We start from the raw sequence: 18,291 nt of genomic DNA on the forward strand, positions 1-18,291 counted from the left end.
TACAGTATTTAAAACCAGAGTGGGAGGCAGAGCCTTCAGTTTTCAGGCCCCTCTTCTATGGAACCAGCTTCCAGTTTGGATTCGGGAGACAGACAGTATTTAAAACTAGAGTGGGAGGCAGAGCCTTCAGTTTTCAGGCCCCTCTTCTATGGAACCAGCTTCCAGTTTGGATTCGGGAGACAGACACTATCTCCACTTTTAAAATTAGGCTTAAAACTTTCCTTTTTGCTAAAACATATAGTTGGGGCTGGATCAGATGACCCTGGATCCTCCCTTAGTTTCGGTGGAATAGGTCTGGGCTGCTGGGAGATTCCCATGATGAAGTGTTTCTTCTTCACTCACCTTTTTTACTGTGTTATATGCCACTCTGCATTTAATCATGAATTATTATCAATCTCTGCCTTCCTCCCACAGCATGCCTTATTTCCTGTCTTAATTGACTCGAGAGTTTTTCCTTCCTACTGTTACCAAATCGCTTGCTCATCAACAGGGGGTCATATGATTATTGGGGTTTTTCTCTCTTTTCTTTGTATCATTGTAGGGTCTTTACCTTACAGTATAAGGTGCCTTGAGGCAACTGTTGTTGTGATTTGGCGTGATATAAATAAATCTATATTTAACTGAATTAACAGAGAATGAAACAAAATGGGTCTGCAGACCAGAGGGTCTGCAGATGGAAATTAGCCCAAGGCTATAATCTGGCATATTTACATTTGTTAAAATGTTCATTAATATGTATTGCCCCTCTTTCTAAAAAATAAATAAATAAAATAAATGAAGCGAACATCCAAGGAAAAGCCTTGAAATGTCCTTCAAGAAGCCTGGAGAACTATTCCTGAAGATTATTTAAAAATATTACATGAGAGGATGCCTAAGAGACCTCTTAATTTAATGTGAACAGAGATATATGAAACAAAAGCTCATTAATGTTTCAGTCATTTATTGAGACAGTTTAATTACCAACTATTACCTACTATATAATTTTGTATCCACAAATCATATTTTTCCTAAATGATATAAAGCCAAACTAGAATTTTCATAAAAAAAACCCCCCTCAAATCTGGATTATTTAATGCCTTGTATTTTTGGGTTTTTTTAAATTATTTTTTATTAGCTCATATTTTTACAAATTGACAGATACCAGGGCTTGTATATAGCTTTGGGTTTTAAGCTGAATACATACATTCCCTAACCCTTCTCAACAAACTCACAGAACAGAAGGTCTAAAATTACATATACACTTTTGACAAAACTTGATACAGAGCTGACATTTTGTTTGTTTCCAGCTGCTTGTAGGCCTCTTTCTTCTAGACTGATAAATTATTCAGCAACTCAATCAGTGAAAGTTGCCCATATGACACTTGCACACATATACAGACATGAAGTCATGTTATTAATTATAATGAGAATGACTGGTTACAATCTAAGGCCAACTGACAATGAATAGTTTGTGATAATGCAAATTACTTGTGACATACAGATCATTCTCAGGCATGTAGGCATTTGTAGCAGTGCACCTATCATGACCTAATATGCTTATGTGCAGACTTTACCCACCTGGAGAGTCTTCTTCAGTTATGTGAATGACCTGACAAAAAGCTGTATTACGTAGAAACTATAATTCTAACAAGTCTGGTATAACATATAGCATACAAGTAGAACAGAGTTAAGGCTGCTTTGAAATGTGCTTCATTCTTTTTAGAAATAAACAATGGAAATGTATGCCATTTTTACAAGGTTATTGCATGTATCTAAAAAGTGTGAAAAAATGATGTAATAGCACTGATATAATAAACGAAGACTAGACATGAATTAAAATTACTATGAAATGATGCTGTGTACTAACACATAATTTTATCTCTATTCTTTGTTAGTTTGTTCACATCAACTTATATACTGTTTGTGTATTGAGCTGGATATTGCGATAGCTGCACGACTTCCAAAACACACATGACCTGAAAAATGGCCTAATATTAGAATATATTTAGACAACCAGTAAAGCTAAACAGAAGCAAAAACAAAACAAAAATATAATAATAATAATAATAATAATAATAGAAAACTAAAAATAATAGTTCTTAATTTCATCAAAGGTGCTTGAAAGGATCATATAACTAGATGGATAAACATGCTGCAGAACATGAACATCCCAGTCACCAGGAACAACCTGCCTCGAGTCCATCTTCAACCTATTTTGTCAGTAAGATGGTCAAAAACTGCTGCTCCAACCATGACCCCAATGAAGACAATGGTAGCTGTGTTTTTCTGTTGGTTTTTGTCTTATCACAAACCAGATCCCACTATGAAGGGAGGATGGCCGAAAGAAGAACTTTAGCTGATTTAGGACTGGTATTCATTTCCTGGTTTTTAAATGGAAATATTGAATCTCACCTCTGTAGCCAGAGTAGATTTGAAGGTGGTGGAAAACAATAACTTGGGTGCACCTAACAGGCCAAACATTTACTTTATACTGAGGATGGTAGGATGGAAATTTCCTAATTTAAAAAAAAAAGCATGCATGGAAAGTGGAAGTCAATAAAGCATGGAAGTAAATAAACTCAATAAAGTAAAGTAAGCATCCCCATCGATTCACTATCAATACCAGCCTATCTTTTCATTTGCTAATGAAATGTGTTGTATACAGTGAAACATGACAAGACTAGTGAATGACAAGTGAATAATAGTGGTGCTAACATTACATTTATTGACACTCGTTGAGAATTTCAACAATGATGATCTTTGAAGTTGTAACATGGTAACTTTACTATTTAAAAATCAGTTAAGATCCAATCATTATAAGTCTTATTATGGATGACTGTGTTTTTCTTATTGAATCTCCTTCCTTGGTGACTGTCTCCTGCAATATAAATAAGACTTCAGTTAGTCATTTGACCTTACATGCAGACATCAGGACATAGAATGTAATGTGTATTTTGGACTTTGATAAACAGTAAACTGCAGTTTACTGGATTATTGTTTCGTGGGGAGTTTCTGTGAATGGTTAATCTTTTAGCTTTAGTTTGGATACTGAATTACATGCTGTGATGCTTTAACACTCTCTTCTCTTTACCTTGGTTTCTCAATATCTTCGATGAACTCTGGCAGTCGGGTGTTTAATGTTTCGGGCAGAAGTGAAGCAACTAAACCAGTTCCAACTGCCACTGCACAGTAAGTGGCTGCAGGGAGGAGATGCCACAGATCTTCCAATAGTACAATGAGTGGAGAAATGGACACGCCAAGTCGTGCAAGAAATGAGGTGTAGCCTAAGCCATTTTGTCTAAAAAGATCAAACCACTGAGGTTAATGTAAACCTTTCATATGAATAATCAAAGCAAGGCAGAAGAACGTTTTTTGTGGACTAACCGTACGACCGTAGGGTAAAGCTCAGTTGTGTAAAGATACATGATAGTGAACGAGGCCTCTGACATAGATTTTCCAAGAACTGCCACAACAGTACGAACAGTCCATTTATCTAAGGAGAACAGGAGAGAGAAATTTTTCAGGTGAGAGAACACATCCACCAAAGACCAATGCTCTATCTTTTAATTTCTAAAGATTGATGCTGCTTACCACCGGAAATGAACGCATACATTCATATCAACTCTCGGTGGCAGAAATAAACCGCTAAATGTACGAGAAATGTAAGAGAAATGACCTTTTGGAACAAAGATGTTGATGAAGAGACAGAGACCAGTTAATAGCATGGAACCCATCTGGCCATGCTTTCTCCCAACTTTCTCCAGGAAGTAATAGACGCCAATCTTCATGGGCATTTCAATGGATGCAAATATGAACTGAGTTAGGTATGGGTTCAGTCCAAATCCTGTGATATTCAGAGTTATTCCATAGTATGTAAATGCAACGCCAAACCTAGAAAAGGGGGAGAAGAAACACTTAAACTTAGGGTGATAAATAAAGGGGTAAATACAAATTTCCTCAAAGAAACCCCAAACATGATTGCAACTCTCATTTAAATATCATATCACTTGACAGGATTTTTTACACTGTATGCTAGAACAAAATCAAAAGCTGTATAAATTTCCCAGTGTCAAAAATGATAGCTATACAAATAACAATTGCTTTATATCCATGAGATAGCTCAAAAGCTTTAACATCTTTGTCCCAAGTACAATTTGGCCCATTTGTCTATTTAATAATCCACCCATAACTGTCACTTAAGATAGCAAAAATACACACACAAACACACACACAGAGAAAAGTCAGTTAACTCTTTTTAAAGTGCGTTTGGTAGAAAATGCACACATATGATGAATATCTGGAAGAAATCAATTTGCCTTTTCCCAAAAAGCTGAACTATCTCCTAACTCCAAACCATTATACCGAAACTTACCATAGCATTCCTGAGTATATAGCAAGTTTTCTAATATTTGGGGTTCTGAAAAGATCTACAAAAGTGTACTTCTTAGCGCCATGTTCAGTTTCTGCACATTCCAGTAATGTCTGTGAGAAAGCCAGGGAAACATAATTTGAATGTTCATTTACAAAGCCCCCTTTTTGTCTTATTTTACAGTAAGACTGTCGGCTAACAAAAAAAACCCCAAAAACATTTTGAGATGTACCGCTGGTGTGATGGTGGCCATGCACTTGGATCTGTTGTTCATCTTGGCACATTTCATTATGTAATGATGAGCAGCATCTGTCTTTCCTTTGGCTACAAGCCACCTAGCAGACTCTGGAAGCCACCTAAATCAACAAACATGGTGAGTTTAGCATCTGATCAAAATCCAATGAGATTAAGGATACTTTGCAAAGTCAGCAAATAAAACTTAAATACCTCCAAGCAATGATAGACAGAATCAGGGGGGAGGTAACTGCTAGAATCAGCTTCCTCCACTCGTTTACAAAATATGCAGTGCCAACCAGGATCCAGTTCCCAATTGTCCAATCCAGGCTTATGATCACACCAGAGAAAGTCCTGTGTTCAATGCTAAACCATTCAACATCTGCAGAAACATTAGCACAAGTATAAAAAAAAAAAAAAATTATAAAAAAAATTGTGCAAATTCTTGAAAGAGAAACAGAATATGCCTGTAAACATGAACCAGGCTATAATGTCTCAGTCATAGGTTAGCACAGCTTTAACAATATCCTGCTTACTCAAAACAATGGCCATGATGCTTATTCCTGCGAGTGACATGCCCGTAAAAAATCTCAAGATGACAAACATTACATACGAGGTGGAGAATGCACTCAGCACTGCAAATATCAAGGATGCCAGATAAGACACGAGCAGAAGAGGACGTCGCCCAAACCTGGTCATGGACAGAAAAAGCATGAAGTAATGACTGTGCTCACATCTGTGGGGTAAACCTCTCACATGTATATATGTTAGTGCTGTCAGTGTTAATCTTGTTAAAATGATGTTAGCGCCATAACCGCATTAACGCAACAAATCTCCTTTAGCGAGTTAGCACGGATCGCCCCGTGCGTGGGGCAGCACGGCGCCGTTAACGCTGACAGCACTAATATATTTATAATTCGCAAGACGGTTTAATTTTGCAACACTTCAACATCTCTCTTATTGATCTTATTGTTATTTTTTTTTTCAGTTATGTACATATATGTCTGTATCCAAGTTGGCATTGGTAATGGTACTGGTAGAGACTGAAACAGTCAGACCTGGAAAATAAAAATAAAATAATACATTTCTGGTCATTTTGTCGAATATACTAGTACATTAAAAAAACTGGAATATTATGGAATATAATTTCATTTAAAGCAGTAAAATTTTTGAATTAAATCAACCATGTTCTATATCCATTACAGGTGATGTGAAATATTTCAAGTCTTCCTCTTTTCTTAATTTTTTTTGTTATGTGTGATATTATCAGTGTTGGGAAGGTTACTTTAAAAATGTATTCCACTACAGATTACAGAATACAAGCCCCAAAATGTATTTTGTTACGTATTCCGTTACGTTATTCAATGAGAGTAATGTATTCTGAATACTTTGGATTACTTAATATATTATCATGCTTTTTACAACTACACGAATGTACTATTGCTGTGTGATTTATTGCTTTTACTGAAGGTTATTCGTCATAGCAATGCCAACTAGATTTTTAAATCTTAATATAAAATGAGTAACAGGGTTGATATTAGGTAAGGCTGCACTTTTTTCAGTGATCTCATATAGAAAACTATCCGGCACGTATATAAAACAGGTCTGCAGTGTTGGGGAGTAACGGAATACATTTACCGCAGTTACATATTTAAAATACAAAATACGAGTAACTGTATTCCGTTACAGTTACCGTTTAAAAAGGTGGTATTCAGAATACAGTTACTTTGTTGAAATAAAGGGATTACACGGCGGTACTTTCCTGTTTCATATGTTAGGCTATGCTCTCTCTATTTTTGGAAATTCCACGCCGGTGTAAACCCAAACAAAACACGCATTAAGAGGCTCAAATGCCTGTGTCTCAATCTCACATCTCATAATGACGTGAAGAAATATTTTTTAAAATTATTTAATATGAAGGCAATAGGCAGAGTGTTACAGGCATCGCCCTAAAGAATGTAGCCTCCTGGGCAGCTAGCCCGTGCTGCAGGGAGAATGGACTGCCGTACCCGTTATGTGTCTGTAAGCGAGGGAGGGAGAAAAAGGAGAGTGGAAAAGTACAAGTTGTCATCGAGCAGAAACGGGAGCTGGAAGCATGTAAATATAATAATAACCCCTGCAGCCAAGAAGAGTGCCTGACTAACCCAGTTGTAAGTACGCCTGTACACCGTGTTCGTGTTTTCCTCTGAAACAACAAGTTCCGCTGGAGCCTTTCAACGCCTCTCTCTGTCTCTCGCTAGCAAAGTTGACCCAGACAACGAAGTAAAGCTAGTTTTCGGCTAAGAGCCCGACACGGAACCGGATGTATTAGCCAGAGGTCCCTTTACGGTTTTACACCTCTACGGTGCCTTAATCATCAAAATTATCGCAAAAAATGATTTAAAATATTTCACAATGTAGAGTGTATATGAGAAGAACTAGTATTTTTGACCATTTAACCCTTACCTGTCACTGAGAAACCCAAAAACTGGGGCTCCAACCATAACACCAATAAAGAAAATGGTTGCAGTTGCCTTGTTCATACCTTTTCTGCTGCACACGAGATCCCACTGCAAATAATCGTTAAAATATTACAATATGTGATTTTACAGTTGCGTCTTCTGGAAAATAAACAATAATTAAATGAATGATGCCTGGGGAAATTACATTTAGCTAGTTGGATTATTTTCTGTAGATAATAAAATGGATAGAAATTATATCCTTAATGTTAGCAAAAGAAAATTTGTTCTTTAAAAAAAAAATCCAAATGACTGTGTAAAATGTCTCTGTTCAACATAACTAATTCTCACTTACCTCTGTTGCCAAAGTAGACTTGAAGGTGCTTTTGTCATATACCCATCCATTTTGACACTGAACAGTAAATGAGCCTTTGCTGCTGTTTGAGCCTAACAGATATTCATATTGGGGCTCTGAAAACATCTGACAGGAGCTTGGAGTCCCATCCCGCTCTGCTGGAATACCAACGGCTAATTTCTGATCTAAAGTTAAATTTCCAAAGACAGCTCCAGTATCCAAAGCATCGATGTTGCAGTGATGCGAAGGAACAGCTGCCATGAAATTATTCAGCAGAAAGTGACATGGCAAAGTAATTCGAGACAGGATCTGAATCAAGACTAGAGCAATTTGGAATTTTCCAAATCCATTAATTTCTGCAAGAATGCTGTCAAATTTCATTTTGCTGTGCTTCCTGTATCTCCGGGAGGACAAATGCTCTAAAAGTCAAGTGAAGTAGAGTATCACTCACTATAAAAGACACATTCACCAGCACAATGTTAATAATTAAAATGAATACCAAAAACATGTATTAATAATGTAACTTAACTGTACCCAGTACGATACAGTTACTCAATCAAACACTGGCTTTGCTTTGATCAGTTGTAAGGCTGATATGTTTATTCAAATGCTATAATAGTCAGGATTTATAATTGAAAATTAGCACTCACAGTAGAGAAAGCAAGAATGTGATCTAAAATTGATCTCAGCTCTCAAGAAAGCACTCTTATCCCACAATGCAGCTGCAGTGCAATATGCAAAGGAATCAGATGGTTTTGTAATGTTTTATTTTACAATGGTAGTAAGTTCTAAGATATCAGCTCTGGCAGGGCTTAAATTTTATAACAAACACATCACACCCACAGGCAACTTAATATTTTAGCACCATATCATGTACACAGCCCAAAGAAATATACAGTCACACAGGATTTCTTCATGTAGCAACTGCACCAAGATAAAACCAGCCACAAAAATTAGATCAACTATAGGAAGATTAAACCGATCTGCTACAATCTGCACAATAAAAACTTGGATGAGAACATAACAAATAAAAACATTTCTGAAAATTTGGCAGCCAAAAGCAAGAGCTCCCTTTACAGCAGAACCAACATAATTACAACATTTTTCAATACAACACCTGAAGACACCTGCTGCTGATCAGGCTCGTCGGGGGAGCGGCATGGGAGTCAGGGGAACGCATGGGGATTGTTTGTGTGAATATTTACTGCACTGTAAATAAATTCACTGTTCATCACATGGAGTCAAGCATTTAGGTCCTCCTTTCCGCACATCCCCACGGTCTGCCAGCGCTAACCGTGACACCAAGTGACACATAAGACTTCAGTGTTTGTGTTTAAATGGAGACAAGAAACAAAGAGTATGCTGAGTAGCACAAAAATGAACCATAAGTGAGTGTGACGCACTAGGAAAACATTTTTTTTTAAATTTTCCTCTACATACCACCGAAGTGGATTTTAAAAGAGGGTTCAATAAAATTATTGTATTAACTGCTTAGAAATTACTGACAGTTTTATATTCTGTAAAGAATTTTCAGTATCCAAGTAATTTATATTACAGTAGTTTGTCCAATTTGTTTGAGCCTCCCAAAATGGGGACTACATATAAAAATGTCGGTAACCCCTTTTCCTGCTGCCCCATATTTTTTTAATTATTATTATTATTATTTTTTTAGAAAGAAGAGGTTTTCTCCTGGCAACCCTTCAAAAACATTTAACATGATAACTTCACAGGGCTGCATAGCTTTGTGTTAAAACTCTTTTTTCCCCACCTGACAGTATATATGGAGAAACTGTCACATGACTGTATAAATAAACAAAAAATAAGCACAAAAAAGATACTGTGATACCTGACTTGCTTTCCAACAGAGTTTAAGATCTTAATATGTTTTTTTACTTCTAATAATAAACACTGTTTTCTTAAAGATTAACCGAGTGATGCGTTATCCCTTTTTACTTTACTTCAGCAAACCACACTTTCAAAACTAGATTGAATTCCATTTACGGTCATCCCCTCAAAGAGAACAGCAGTCTTACATAACCGGTTTACCATTCTGCTGAGATTATTATTATATTAACCCTAATTAAAGGTACATTATGATGAGCAAATCACCATAAATGTATAGGTATTTTAAAACACTATGTAGTATATATATCTGCTCGAATCTGAATATAAGAGTCTGTTACTATTATTGCAGTTAGTTTCTTTCAAGTGGTGAATTATTTTAATTATATAATTAATCAAAACCAAACACAGATACTAAATTCAAAGCTTGTTTCAAATGAATCTAAAAATATTTTGAAGCTTCTCAATTGACATGTTCATTATGTCACCTCACTGCCCCTGCATCAACTGAACTGTGTAGGTGGCACACGGGGATGGGTTAGGAACACCTCTTCTTCTCCCTCTTTAAATACAGCTGCATACATGAATGACCAAGGCTACATATGAGCAGTTAGTGGGATAACACTCAGGATCATTTTTTTTTAACAGACAGGATGTGAAGATGCCTGTGCTGGATATCAAGTGCAAAGATGTATAATGTAAGTACCTGATGTTTGGAAAATTATTTTCTTTTAGGGTCTCTTACAGATGTTTAACTCTTTCTGATTTGATTTCATTAATTTCATTTTTAGCTTTGACTTTAATTAACATCTCTATTGATAACAATACAAAAAGTGTAATTTATTATCATGTCATGAAGTGTTTTACCCTTTGCTTGAATTTCTGTGCTTTTCTGCACCAGAAACTGCTCGAGAAACCTGGTTTCCTAAATTCAGTGGCATGAATTTAAAATATATATGTGACTTAATAAATATATATTTTCACGTTGATTTAGATTTTTGTGGGTTCTGTGGGTTTGTTCTGCCACGAGGCCACTGAAATGCGCAATAAAACTTTGTGTGCAGAGACTGCTGAAAATGTGTTCACATGTTTCTTATGGTTGAGCTTAAACTGTCTAATTATGTAAGAACATGGAAACATCTAATCCGCTAGAGCTCAGTCCTCATTTGGGTTGCCCTTCAGAACAAGAGTTCACTCCTTTGTCAAGGATGCTGACTCTCTGTTTCCATGGCAATAAGTCAACAGACTGAGGTTACTGCCATACTTGGAAAAAGAAACCCCTGCTGCAGCACAGTCAGATTTGCTGGTGGTAGAGTGGAACCAAGGGTGAAGATAAGCCGGTGGCATGCGACAGTGTTTGTACAAAACGTGGCTAGTGTGCAAGAGGTCTTTCAGTTTTAGTAATCCCACAGCTGCATATGTGGTCAGAGGATTACATCCACTCATTATGAGCACGAATGTTGTAATAATTTGGGGCTTTAAATGATTTCTTTGAATTGTTCTAGCTCGATATTTGACCAGTCGTATTTGCAGAGCCAGCTTTCAATCATGGACAAGAAAGGGAGTTTAAAGTGGGAAAGCCATTGCAGACCCTAATGTTATAGCTTTATCATTCCAAGGCTCCAGTTTTCATGTAAGTTGATTTAAGGTGAAGTTGAAGAAATTGCAAGTATTTATTCTTCATTGTTTCATCCACTTTATGCAATGCACCATTACCACAGGCAGCAAAACAGTCCCAGAGCTTGATGATACCACCACCATGCCTGAAAGCTCGTACAGTGTTCTTAGGTTTGAAAGCCTCACCTTTACTCCTCCAATTATTCCCCCTGTCAGTGTGAACAAATAGCTCAATCTTTGTCTCATTGGATCATAAAGCTTTTATCCAGAAGGCCTCTGGCTCATCCAGGTGGGCTGCTAAAATAAATCTCAGTTGAGATTGAAGGTGTTTCTTGGTTGGCACACTCTCAGTCCATGGCGATGTAAAACATGTGAACAGTGACACTGGTGTTCCAGCAGTTTCCAGTTCATGGCACACTTGAGTCTTGGTTGTTGCTAGGTTTTTCCTGAACATCCGAATCAATTCCCTCTCATCTGATGGTGACAGTTAGGGTCCTCTTAGAGAAGCTGGCAAAGTGTAGACACATCTGAATAATTGGTACTAATGTACAACTGTTTGAAGTAGCTAAAATCCCTTCTTAGACCTTCACTTAATTCCTGCTTGCAGCTTTTATGCTGGCAAAGAGAAACTACAAGTTGTCATCAATCTTGATGACTGCTGAGAATTTAGGAGGCCATGGTCATGTCAAGGTTAAAAGCAGATTTAAATGAGTATATGTTTATATTTGAGCCTGTATGAATTAGGAGAAAAAACAAAATAAATTCAAGCTTGTGCACCCAATTTTTGTTTTTTAAATAATTGCTTTAAACTTACAAAGTAAGTAAGTTTAAAGTTTAAGTAAGTTTAAAGCAATGATTAGTGTATGTGTACTGTATCTGAGAACTAAACTAAACTCTGATAGAACCAATTGTGGATGGATGGATGGTGCAGTTCCATCCATCTGTCTGTCCATTTTCTGCTGAGTCATGGAGGCGGCTGTTTAAACAGAGATACCCAGACCTCCCTTCTCTAGAGTTACCTCCCTTAGCTCATCGAGTCGGTCACAGAGGTGTTCCCAAGCCATTTGAGAAACATAATTTCCAGCATGTTTTGGGGCCTCCTCCAGAATTTCCATTTGTACTTACTAGCAACCACAAGCAATAAAATGTTATAGTAAACAGAAGAAACGATAAACACAAACCCTAACACGTACAAATGCCCAAGAAAAGGTAATAATTAATGACAGTAGTGAATCATCAATTTTCAGCTTGTATTGTCTTTATAGCAGAGGGTGTACCTAAAATATGTCTAAAGCAATTCAAAGCTAATCAACTGAAAAATCAAAAGATATGATCTTTGTCACATCACTGTAAAAATGAGCTAAAGTTTAAACACTGTATACAAACACAATTCAAACACAGCTGCGGGTTAATGTCATTGTCATTATCATATCAGGTAATAGACTTACCTGGCCTCTTAGCCAGCTCCAAAAGACTTTGAGTCGGACATTTAATATCTTTTGATACTGATGTTTTTTTTAGTTATGACTTGATCATTTCTACACAGCTGCTATCAAACCAAAATATACATTTATTTAAAATCAAAAGTGTAGAGTAGTATTTGAAAAACAAACAAGCAAAGAACCCACAAAACCAAAAAAGATGAAAGAGTTAATTCTTTTTGGAGACTATATAATTTTTTCTCTGGTGTCATCCTCGGGTCATTATGGTAATATTAACTGACTGATGTAAGATTTACTGACCTTATCCTCCTGGGAGAACCTTCTCTTGTACTAAGCAAGACGTTTATCTTCTCTAACACCATATTTTAATAGAGGCAAAAACTCTGGTTTTCCCAGTCCACTTAAATGTACATAAACAAAGTGGTACTCTATAGAAAGAGCGTGTTTCCAAGACCTATTAGGAGGTGTATGTGTTTGGTTGCTTTTTAGAAAATATGGCTTCAACAAAACATGTCTTTGGTTTTCATATAAACTCTTCCTGTGTATAAGAGAAAGTTGGGTTCCTTATAGTGACATATATGGTAACGAGATTATTATAGATGAACCTGGGTGTTTTTTGTTTGTTTGTTTTAGATGAATACTCCACTTACTGTATGCATAGTGTACAGCGTGGGACTACACAGTGTGAGGTTTCTACAGCTGGTACTGACTTTAATTTGAATAAAGAAAGGCTTATTGAAGAGTATGGATGTTGAGTCACAGTGTTAGAGTGCCACCTCTTGGTGAATGTAAGGAAATGTTTTAATTTACAATAAAAGATTTATATTGTCAGTAAAAAACTATTTTTAGTGCTCCCTCCTGCTCTACAAACAGCTCTCCCCCTGTCTGAGCCCTGCTCTGACTGTCTTTTACAGCTGTTTTGAAAAGGACAGATTTTTCTTCATAGTCATTTTCTCAGTTGTGATATAAAAACTGATTACCAAAAAACAAGCTAAGAAACAAACAAAAAAAGCATGTGACAAAATAAACAATGTCTTGGAAGGAAGGGAAGGAGGACTGGTGTCTTGGATTTAGTTCTTACATGGAGAGGCTGACAGACATTTCGGTTGTTGTGACAGATGACGGCAGCGGAGGGAAAAGAAATCTCTGTATAAACACAAGTTCGGAAAACAGCCACCAATTGTTTTGCTTATGCTCTTGGATGTGAATGCTGTTTCCCTCATGATAATACATACCATTCCATTTACAGCAATGGCAGCCCTGTTGAAACTGCCAAAGCAGAGCTGCACTTCCTATTGGGGATAGGAATAATTTAGGAAATAACATGGTAACCACTAATGTCACATAGGTCACTGAATGCTAAAAATCTCTTGAGCTGAACAGAAAACATGAATTGTAGCCAAGGGTGGACCTTCAGGGGCATGCTATATAGTTATATGTGTGCTGAAATAGTTTGTTATATTGAGATATATATACCTAAAGGGAAAAGATTAATTAGCCTTAAGTTGTTTGTCCTTGTCTTAATGAAGGTATTGCTGGTGAAACCCGGGATATTGTGAAACACTACTAGAGATGGAACCAGAAACGGAAGACCAAGAGCAGAGTGGTAACTTGGCCTCCTGGTCAGGTTCAGATGGGTCCCAGGAGATTTATGTGTCTGGGTCTGTGGTAGAGTCCCACAATGAAGATGAAGTCAGCGAAGCAGAGTACCCGTTAGAGCCAGAAAGTACTTATATCTCCAAGTATGACCCTGACTCCCCAGAACACCTTCAAGAATGGGAATCTGCAGGTGAGCAACAGTCCCCGCCTGAACTTAGTGGAAGTGAAGAAGAAGTATCATATCAGGAAGAGGATGACATCTACCTTAGTGAGTCGAGAGAGTCTCCTCACATCCAAACCTCACAAACATCCCTGCATCCAGAGTGCACAGACTCAGAGGATCATGCTGGCAAGATATCACGGCCACATTCCCAGTCTTCTTTCTCCTCTCTTGGCTGTGCTGCTGATATGACCATGGCCTTGACCCTGACCACAGGACAGCTCACGGGAGCCAGTAATAGAAAAGGCCCAGAGACTGGAAACAGCAAGCTTGAATCTTCAGAGGAAGGAGGGAGCAGTGAAGCACCTCCTGCTTCTGTCTCCTTTGGAATTTCAGATGAGGGTGCTGAGCAGGCAGAGAAGTGGAACTCGGAGTCTGACACAGATCTGTGCAGACCAGACAGGCAGAGGGCAAAGTACACACGTAAGTATCGATCTTCTACCCTCCTTTTATGTGTCAGTCAAGGTAGTACTGCAAACTGCACAGCAGCAGAAAGGTTGTTTTTTTTCTAAGATTTAAAATGATTTAATAAGATTTGTGAACAGTTAAGATATTATTTAGTTACTTTAAATTCAGCCAGCTGAGGCACACATTGCAGTCAGTGAATAAAGTTTTTAAAAAGTTACCTTTGGCTGTATTTACTGTAGCTGGTATGTGACTCAAAAGACCTAACTTAATTGATAAATAACTTTGACAAAGCACAATGGGTGCTGCTGTTTTTTCATGCTGTAACACAGGGTCTATTTGAAGTGGACTTACTGGGAGAATACCCATGGCTTTATTAGTCAGAGCAGGATAAGAATAAAATATGACGATATGATGAGGCTGGCAGAAACAAATTTGACAGACACCAGCATGTGTCACCCTGGCCTGTCACCCGATCCCTTTTCCGATCGTAAGCCTTGACTGCAGTGGAAAATGAGCTCCTCACTTTTCTTGCCTTATGGATGCCCCCTAAGTTAGCTGTAAGTAAATATGATGCTTTTATTAGTGTGCTTGCTTCAGCAGGGGGATCTGAAATTGTGTCTTACCTGTCATGCTTCCATTAGTTGCTTATACTAATGGCATTATCAGTCCCATAGTTTTTTTTTTTTACTTTACTGAAAATTGACCAATTGAGTACAGTGTAAACAAAAAACATTACAATCCATATTTTCCTATGTTTTATGGTTCAGCTTCTTCTTGTTTTAATCTCTCTCCTTCCTCCTCCTCCTTCTCCTCTCACCCTCGTTCTCTTTCTGTCCCTCCCTTCATTTTTTTCTATGTCTCAGGGCTCAGTCGCAGCGAGAGCCAGTCAGAAAGGCATATCAAGGAGACCAAGTCTAAATGCAAGAGAATTGCTCGGCTTCTAACCGATGCGCCAAACCCCCAAAATAAGGGAGCCCTGCTGTTCAAAAAACGCCGGCAGAGAGTCAAGAAGTTTACGCTTGTGAGTTACGGAACTGGTGACAACAAGGTTGACAGTGAAGACCAAATAGAGGCGGGGGCTGAAGAAGTTAGATCAGCCGGGTATAACTTTGTGGCCACCAGTGATTCAGAGTTAGAGGAGCAGTACTCTCTTTATCAGCACCAGCACAATTTGAGTCTGAATTGGGGAAGTGTTCAAGAAATGGATGCTCTACCAGAGACAAAAGGGAAGGGAGTTTTGATGTTTGCTCAGCGGCGCAAACGAATAGATGAAATTGTTACCGAGCATGAAAAACTGAGGAGTGAAGGATTACCTGTGGAAGTATTAACAGAACCTGACTGTGAACAAGCACAGCAAATTTATGACACTGAGGAAATGTACGCGCATGCTGATCAGGCAGATCAGAGTTATATGAATGCAAATCTCAAGCAGCATGGAGAATACCAAGAAGATTTCCAGGACATGAACCATCTGTCCAATGTACCAAAACCCTTGGTACCAAACAGAACTGCAAGGCCTTTTCTAGGATTTCAAGATAGCCCAAGTTCTACCCCCATACCTGGGAGTGTTGTTCCAGTTACAAAGAAACACGAAACAAGATTTAAAGTACCTGTGCCTATTAACACTAACCCACAGGTTTGGTCTCCAACTGGAGACATAATAGCCTCAAGAGATGAGCGAATATCTGTGCCAGCCATCAAAACTGGCATCCTACCAGAATCAAAACAGAAAGCCACTAATAAACAGTCATCTGTGCGGGCACAATATTCAGATCTTCACACTCAAAACAAAGGGGAAAGGAGGTCTTATATTGATTCGGAGGAGGACTGTTTTAGTCTAGGTGCTGAAGCTTGTAATTTCATGCAACCCAGAACAATAAAACTCAAGAACCCCCCTCCAGTAGCCCCAAAACCCACCCTCAACCCAAACTGTCCACCATGGATGAGAAGGAGCCCCTCCAGCGAGCCCAATATTCCGCCAAGAAGTCCGGTTTCACAACCTTCGCACAGTCCCGTGGGTCCTCATAGTCAGAATTACTTACAGCAACAAGACTGGGCTCAGCTTCAACAGATGGCCAACCGCTGGGCACCAGATCAAACTCAGGCAACACTTCAAACACCTACTAATGCCTGGGCTCCGGACAGCTCTTCTCAGCTTCATCTGCAGCCAACCACAAATAGCTGGAGTCAACAGCAGCAACGATCCCCTGTGAGTATGCAGGCCCACAGTCCTACTTACAGACCACAGTATCCAACTTCACGCTCAAAGAACAAGGCAGACAGCACTTCACACTCAATTGTCTCTTGCCCACCACAAGCAGGGAAGTCATATATCCACTTGTCAAAAGCACCACAGTTTTCTCCAAAGGGTCGGATCTCAGACAGAGGTACCAGTTGGGCTGGTGATGGCCCAGCTATGACTGGAAAAGGTGCAGAATTGTTTGCCAAAAGACAGTCCCGTATGGAGAAGTTCATTGTTGATGCTGAAACAGTGCAAGCAAACAAAATCAGATCCCCCTCCCTGACCTCATCCCTCCCGAACTCTTGGAGGTATTCATCGAATATTCGAGCCCCACCTCCATTATCCTACAATCCCCTTCTTTCTCCTTTCTATGCTGCAGCCAAACAACCCCCTTCCACAAGCCCAAAAGTCAATGTCAAGACCAAAGAGAAATCTAAATCAGCCCCCAAGCAACTCAACTCTTTAGATATAATGAAACATCAGCCTTATCAGTTGAACTCATCACTGTTCAAATATAATGTGGTGCCTGGAACCAAAAGCCCCACCCCCAGCCCCACCCCCAGTCCCAAACCAGCCCCAGTGTCAAAGTTCGAGGTTACCAAAAACCTTAAACTTAGAGTTGCCTCTGCCACTTCTCCTTATAATGCCTCTGAGCTTGCTGTTGAAAGCAAGGCAGAAGTCCCAACTAAGTCACCTGGATCGGTAAGTTCCCAAAGTTCTTCTGCCCAAAACACAAGATCGGCTGAGCCTCTTGCAATTGACAAGCACGTGGATAAAAAGCACACTGCAGCACCTGCAGCTCATCGCTTAACCAAAAAGCCAGCACACAGCGCCAGACCTGCAAGCACATCTTCCCAGCAGCCATCTGCTGCTGACAGCATAGCTTCAGCTTTCTCTCCTGCATCTCTTATTGCTAGAGGCGCACGTCAATTGGCTCCTTGGCCAAAGTTTTCTGCTAAGAAGCCAGTGGTGACAAGCAAACACTGGAAACCTGTAGCCATGCTACATTAATTCTTGTACTGTATATGGTCTTGTTTTGGTATAGTCAACACTGAGACAGTAATTACATAGTTATCTGCAACTTGGCAGCCTCTAATGTGTCTTAACAGGTGGAAATATAGAGTCCTTTGCACTAAACGTAGGCCTCAACTGGAATAATTTGCAGCTATAGAGATCTGTTTAGCTGGCAATGTAAGGAAACAACTTAAGGTACAGTTAAGCTCTTTTAAATCTGTGACAGATAAATTTAACATAAAGTACAACAAATAAACACATTAGCACATAACATAATGTCCCTGACAATTGGAGAAAAAGGGAAAAGCAAAACAAAATAATGTAGATTCTTGTGATGTGCTATGTCATGTGCAATAATGTGTGCAGAGAGTCCTGTTCTGCCACAAAATCTTATTTTGTTTTTTTTTGTGGTTTTTTTAAAGAAAATAGATCACCTGCAAATTTGCATGCTGAGATAGGAACCCATGAAACCCCAGACAATACAAAACAAACACATAATGTTTATTATCTCTCTCTGTCTCTCTCTCTCTCT

General features: G+C 38.6%; 2 protein-coding genes across 2 annotated transcripts; one reads left to right on the forward strand and one right to left on the reverse strand.

Annotated features, from left to right (window-relative positions):
- Positions 1-2,757: 2,757 nt before the first annotated feature.
- LOC102202841 (solute carrier family 22 member 7-like) lies at positions 2,758-7,756 on the reverse strand. The gene is made up of 10 exons (XM_005726782.1): positions 7,376-7,756; positions 7,028-7,131; positions 5,119-5,273; positions 4,796-4,964; positions 4,581-4,704; positions 4,352-4,461; positions 3,656-3,870; positions 3,364-3,472; positions 3,071-3,277; positions 2,758-2,857 (listed from the first exon to the last, which is right to left on the reverse strand). The coding sequence occupies exons 1-10, from the start codon at positions 7,754-7,756 to the stop codon at positions 2,827-2,829; spliced, it is 1,605 nt and encodes a 534-aa protein (XP_005726839.1). The 3' UTR covers positions 2,758-2,826.
- A 6,071-nt stretch (positions 7,757-13,827) lies between these two features.
- Positions 13,828-18,285, forward strand: synpo2b (synaptopodin 2b). The gene is made up of 2 exons (XM_005726783.1): positions 13,828-14,518; positions 15,367-18,285. Exons 1-2 carry the CDS (start codon positions 13,849-13,851, stop codon positions 17,754-17,756), a joined length of 3,060 nt encoding a protein of 1,019 aa, XP_005726840.1. The 5' UTR covers positions 13,828-13,848; the 3' UTR covers positions 17,757-18,285.
- Positions 18,286-18,291: the final 6 nt, after the last annotated feature.

This window comes from Pundamilia nyererei, unplaced genomic scaffold (genome assembly GCF_000239375.1).
Source record: "Pundamilia nyererei isolate P.nyererei 1_Seehausen unplaced genomic scaffold, PunNye1.0 scaffold00022, whole genome shotgun sequence".
NCBI classification, from domain to species: Eukaryota; Metazoa; Chordata; class Actinopteri; order Cichliformes; family Cichlidae; genus Pundamilia; species Pundamilia nyererei.

Excerpts from the sequence above, each read along its gene's own strand:
- LOC102202841 (XM_005726782.1), bottom strand. The coding sequence starts at position 7,756 with ATGAAATTTGACAGCATTCTTGCAGAAATTAATGGATTTGGAAAATTC. Across the intron at positions 4,965-5,118 it reads CATCATGGCCATTGTTTTGA|ATGTTGAATGGTTTAGCATT; the intron begins GTAAGCAGGATA and ends ATGTTTCTGCAG. Across the intron at positions 3,473-3,655 it reads CAACATCTTTGTTCCAAAAG|ATAAATGGACTGTTCGTACT; the intron begins GTCATTTCTCTT and ends TGTTCTCCTTAG.
- synpo2b (XM_005726783.1), top strand. The coding sequence starts at position 13,849 with ATGGAACCAGAAACGGAAGACCAAGAGCAGAGTGGTAACTTGGCCTCC. Across the intron at positions 14,519-15,366 it reads GCAGAGGGCAAAGTACACAC|GGCTCAGTCGCAGCGAGAGC; the intron begins GTAAGTATCGAT and ends TCTATGTCTCAG.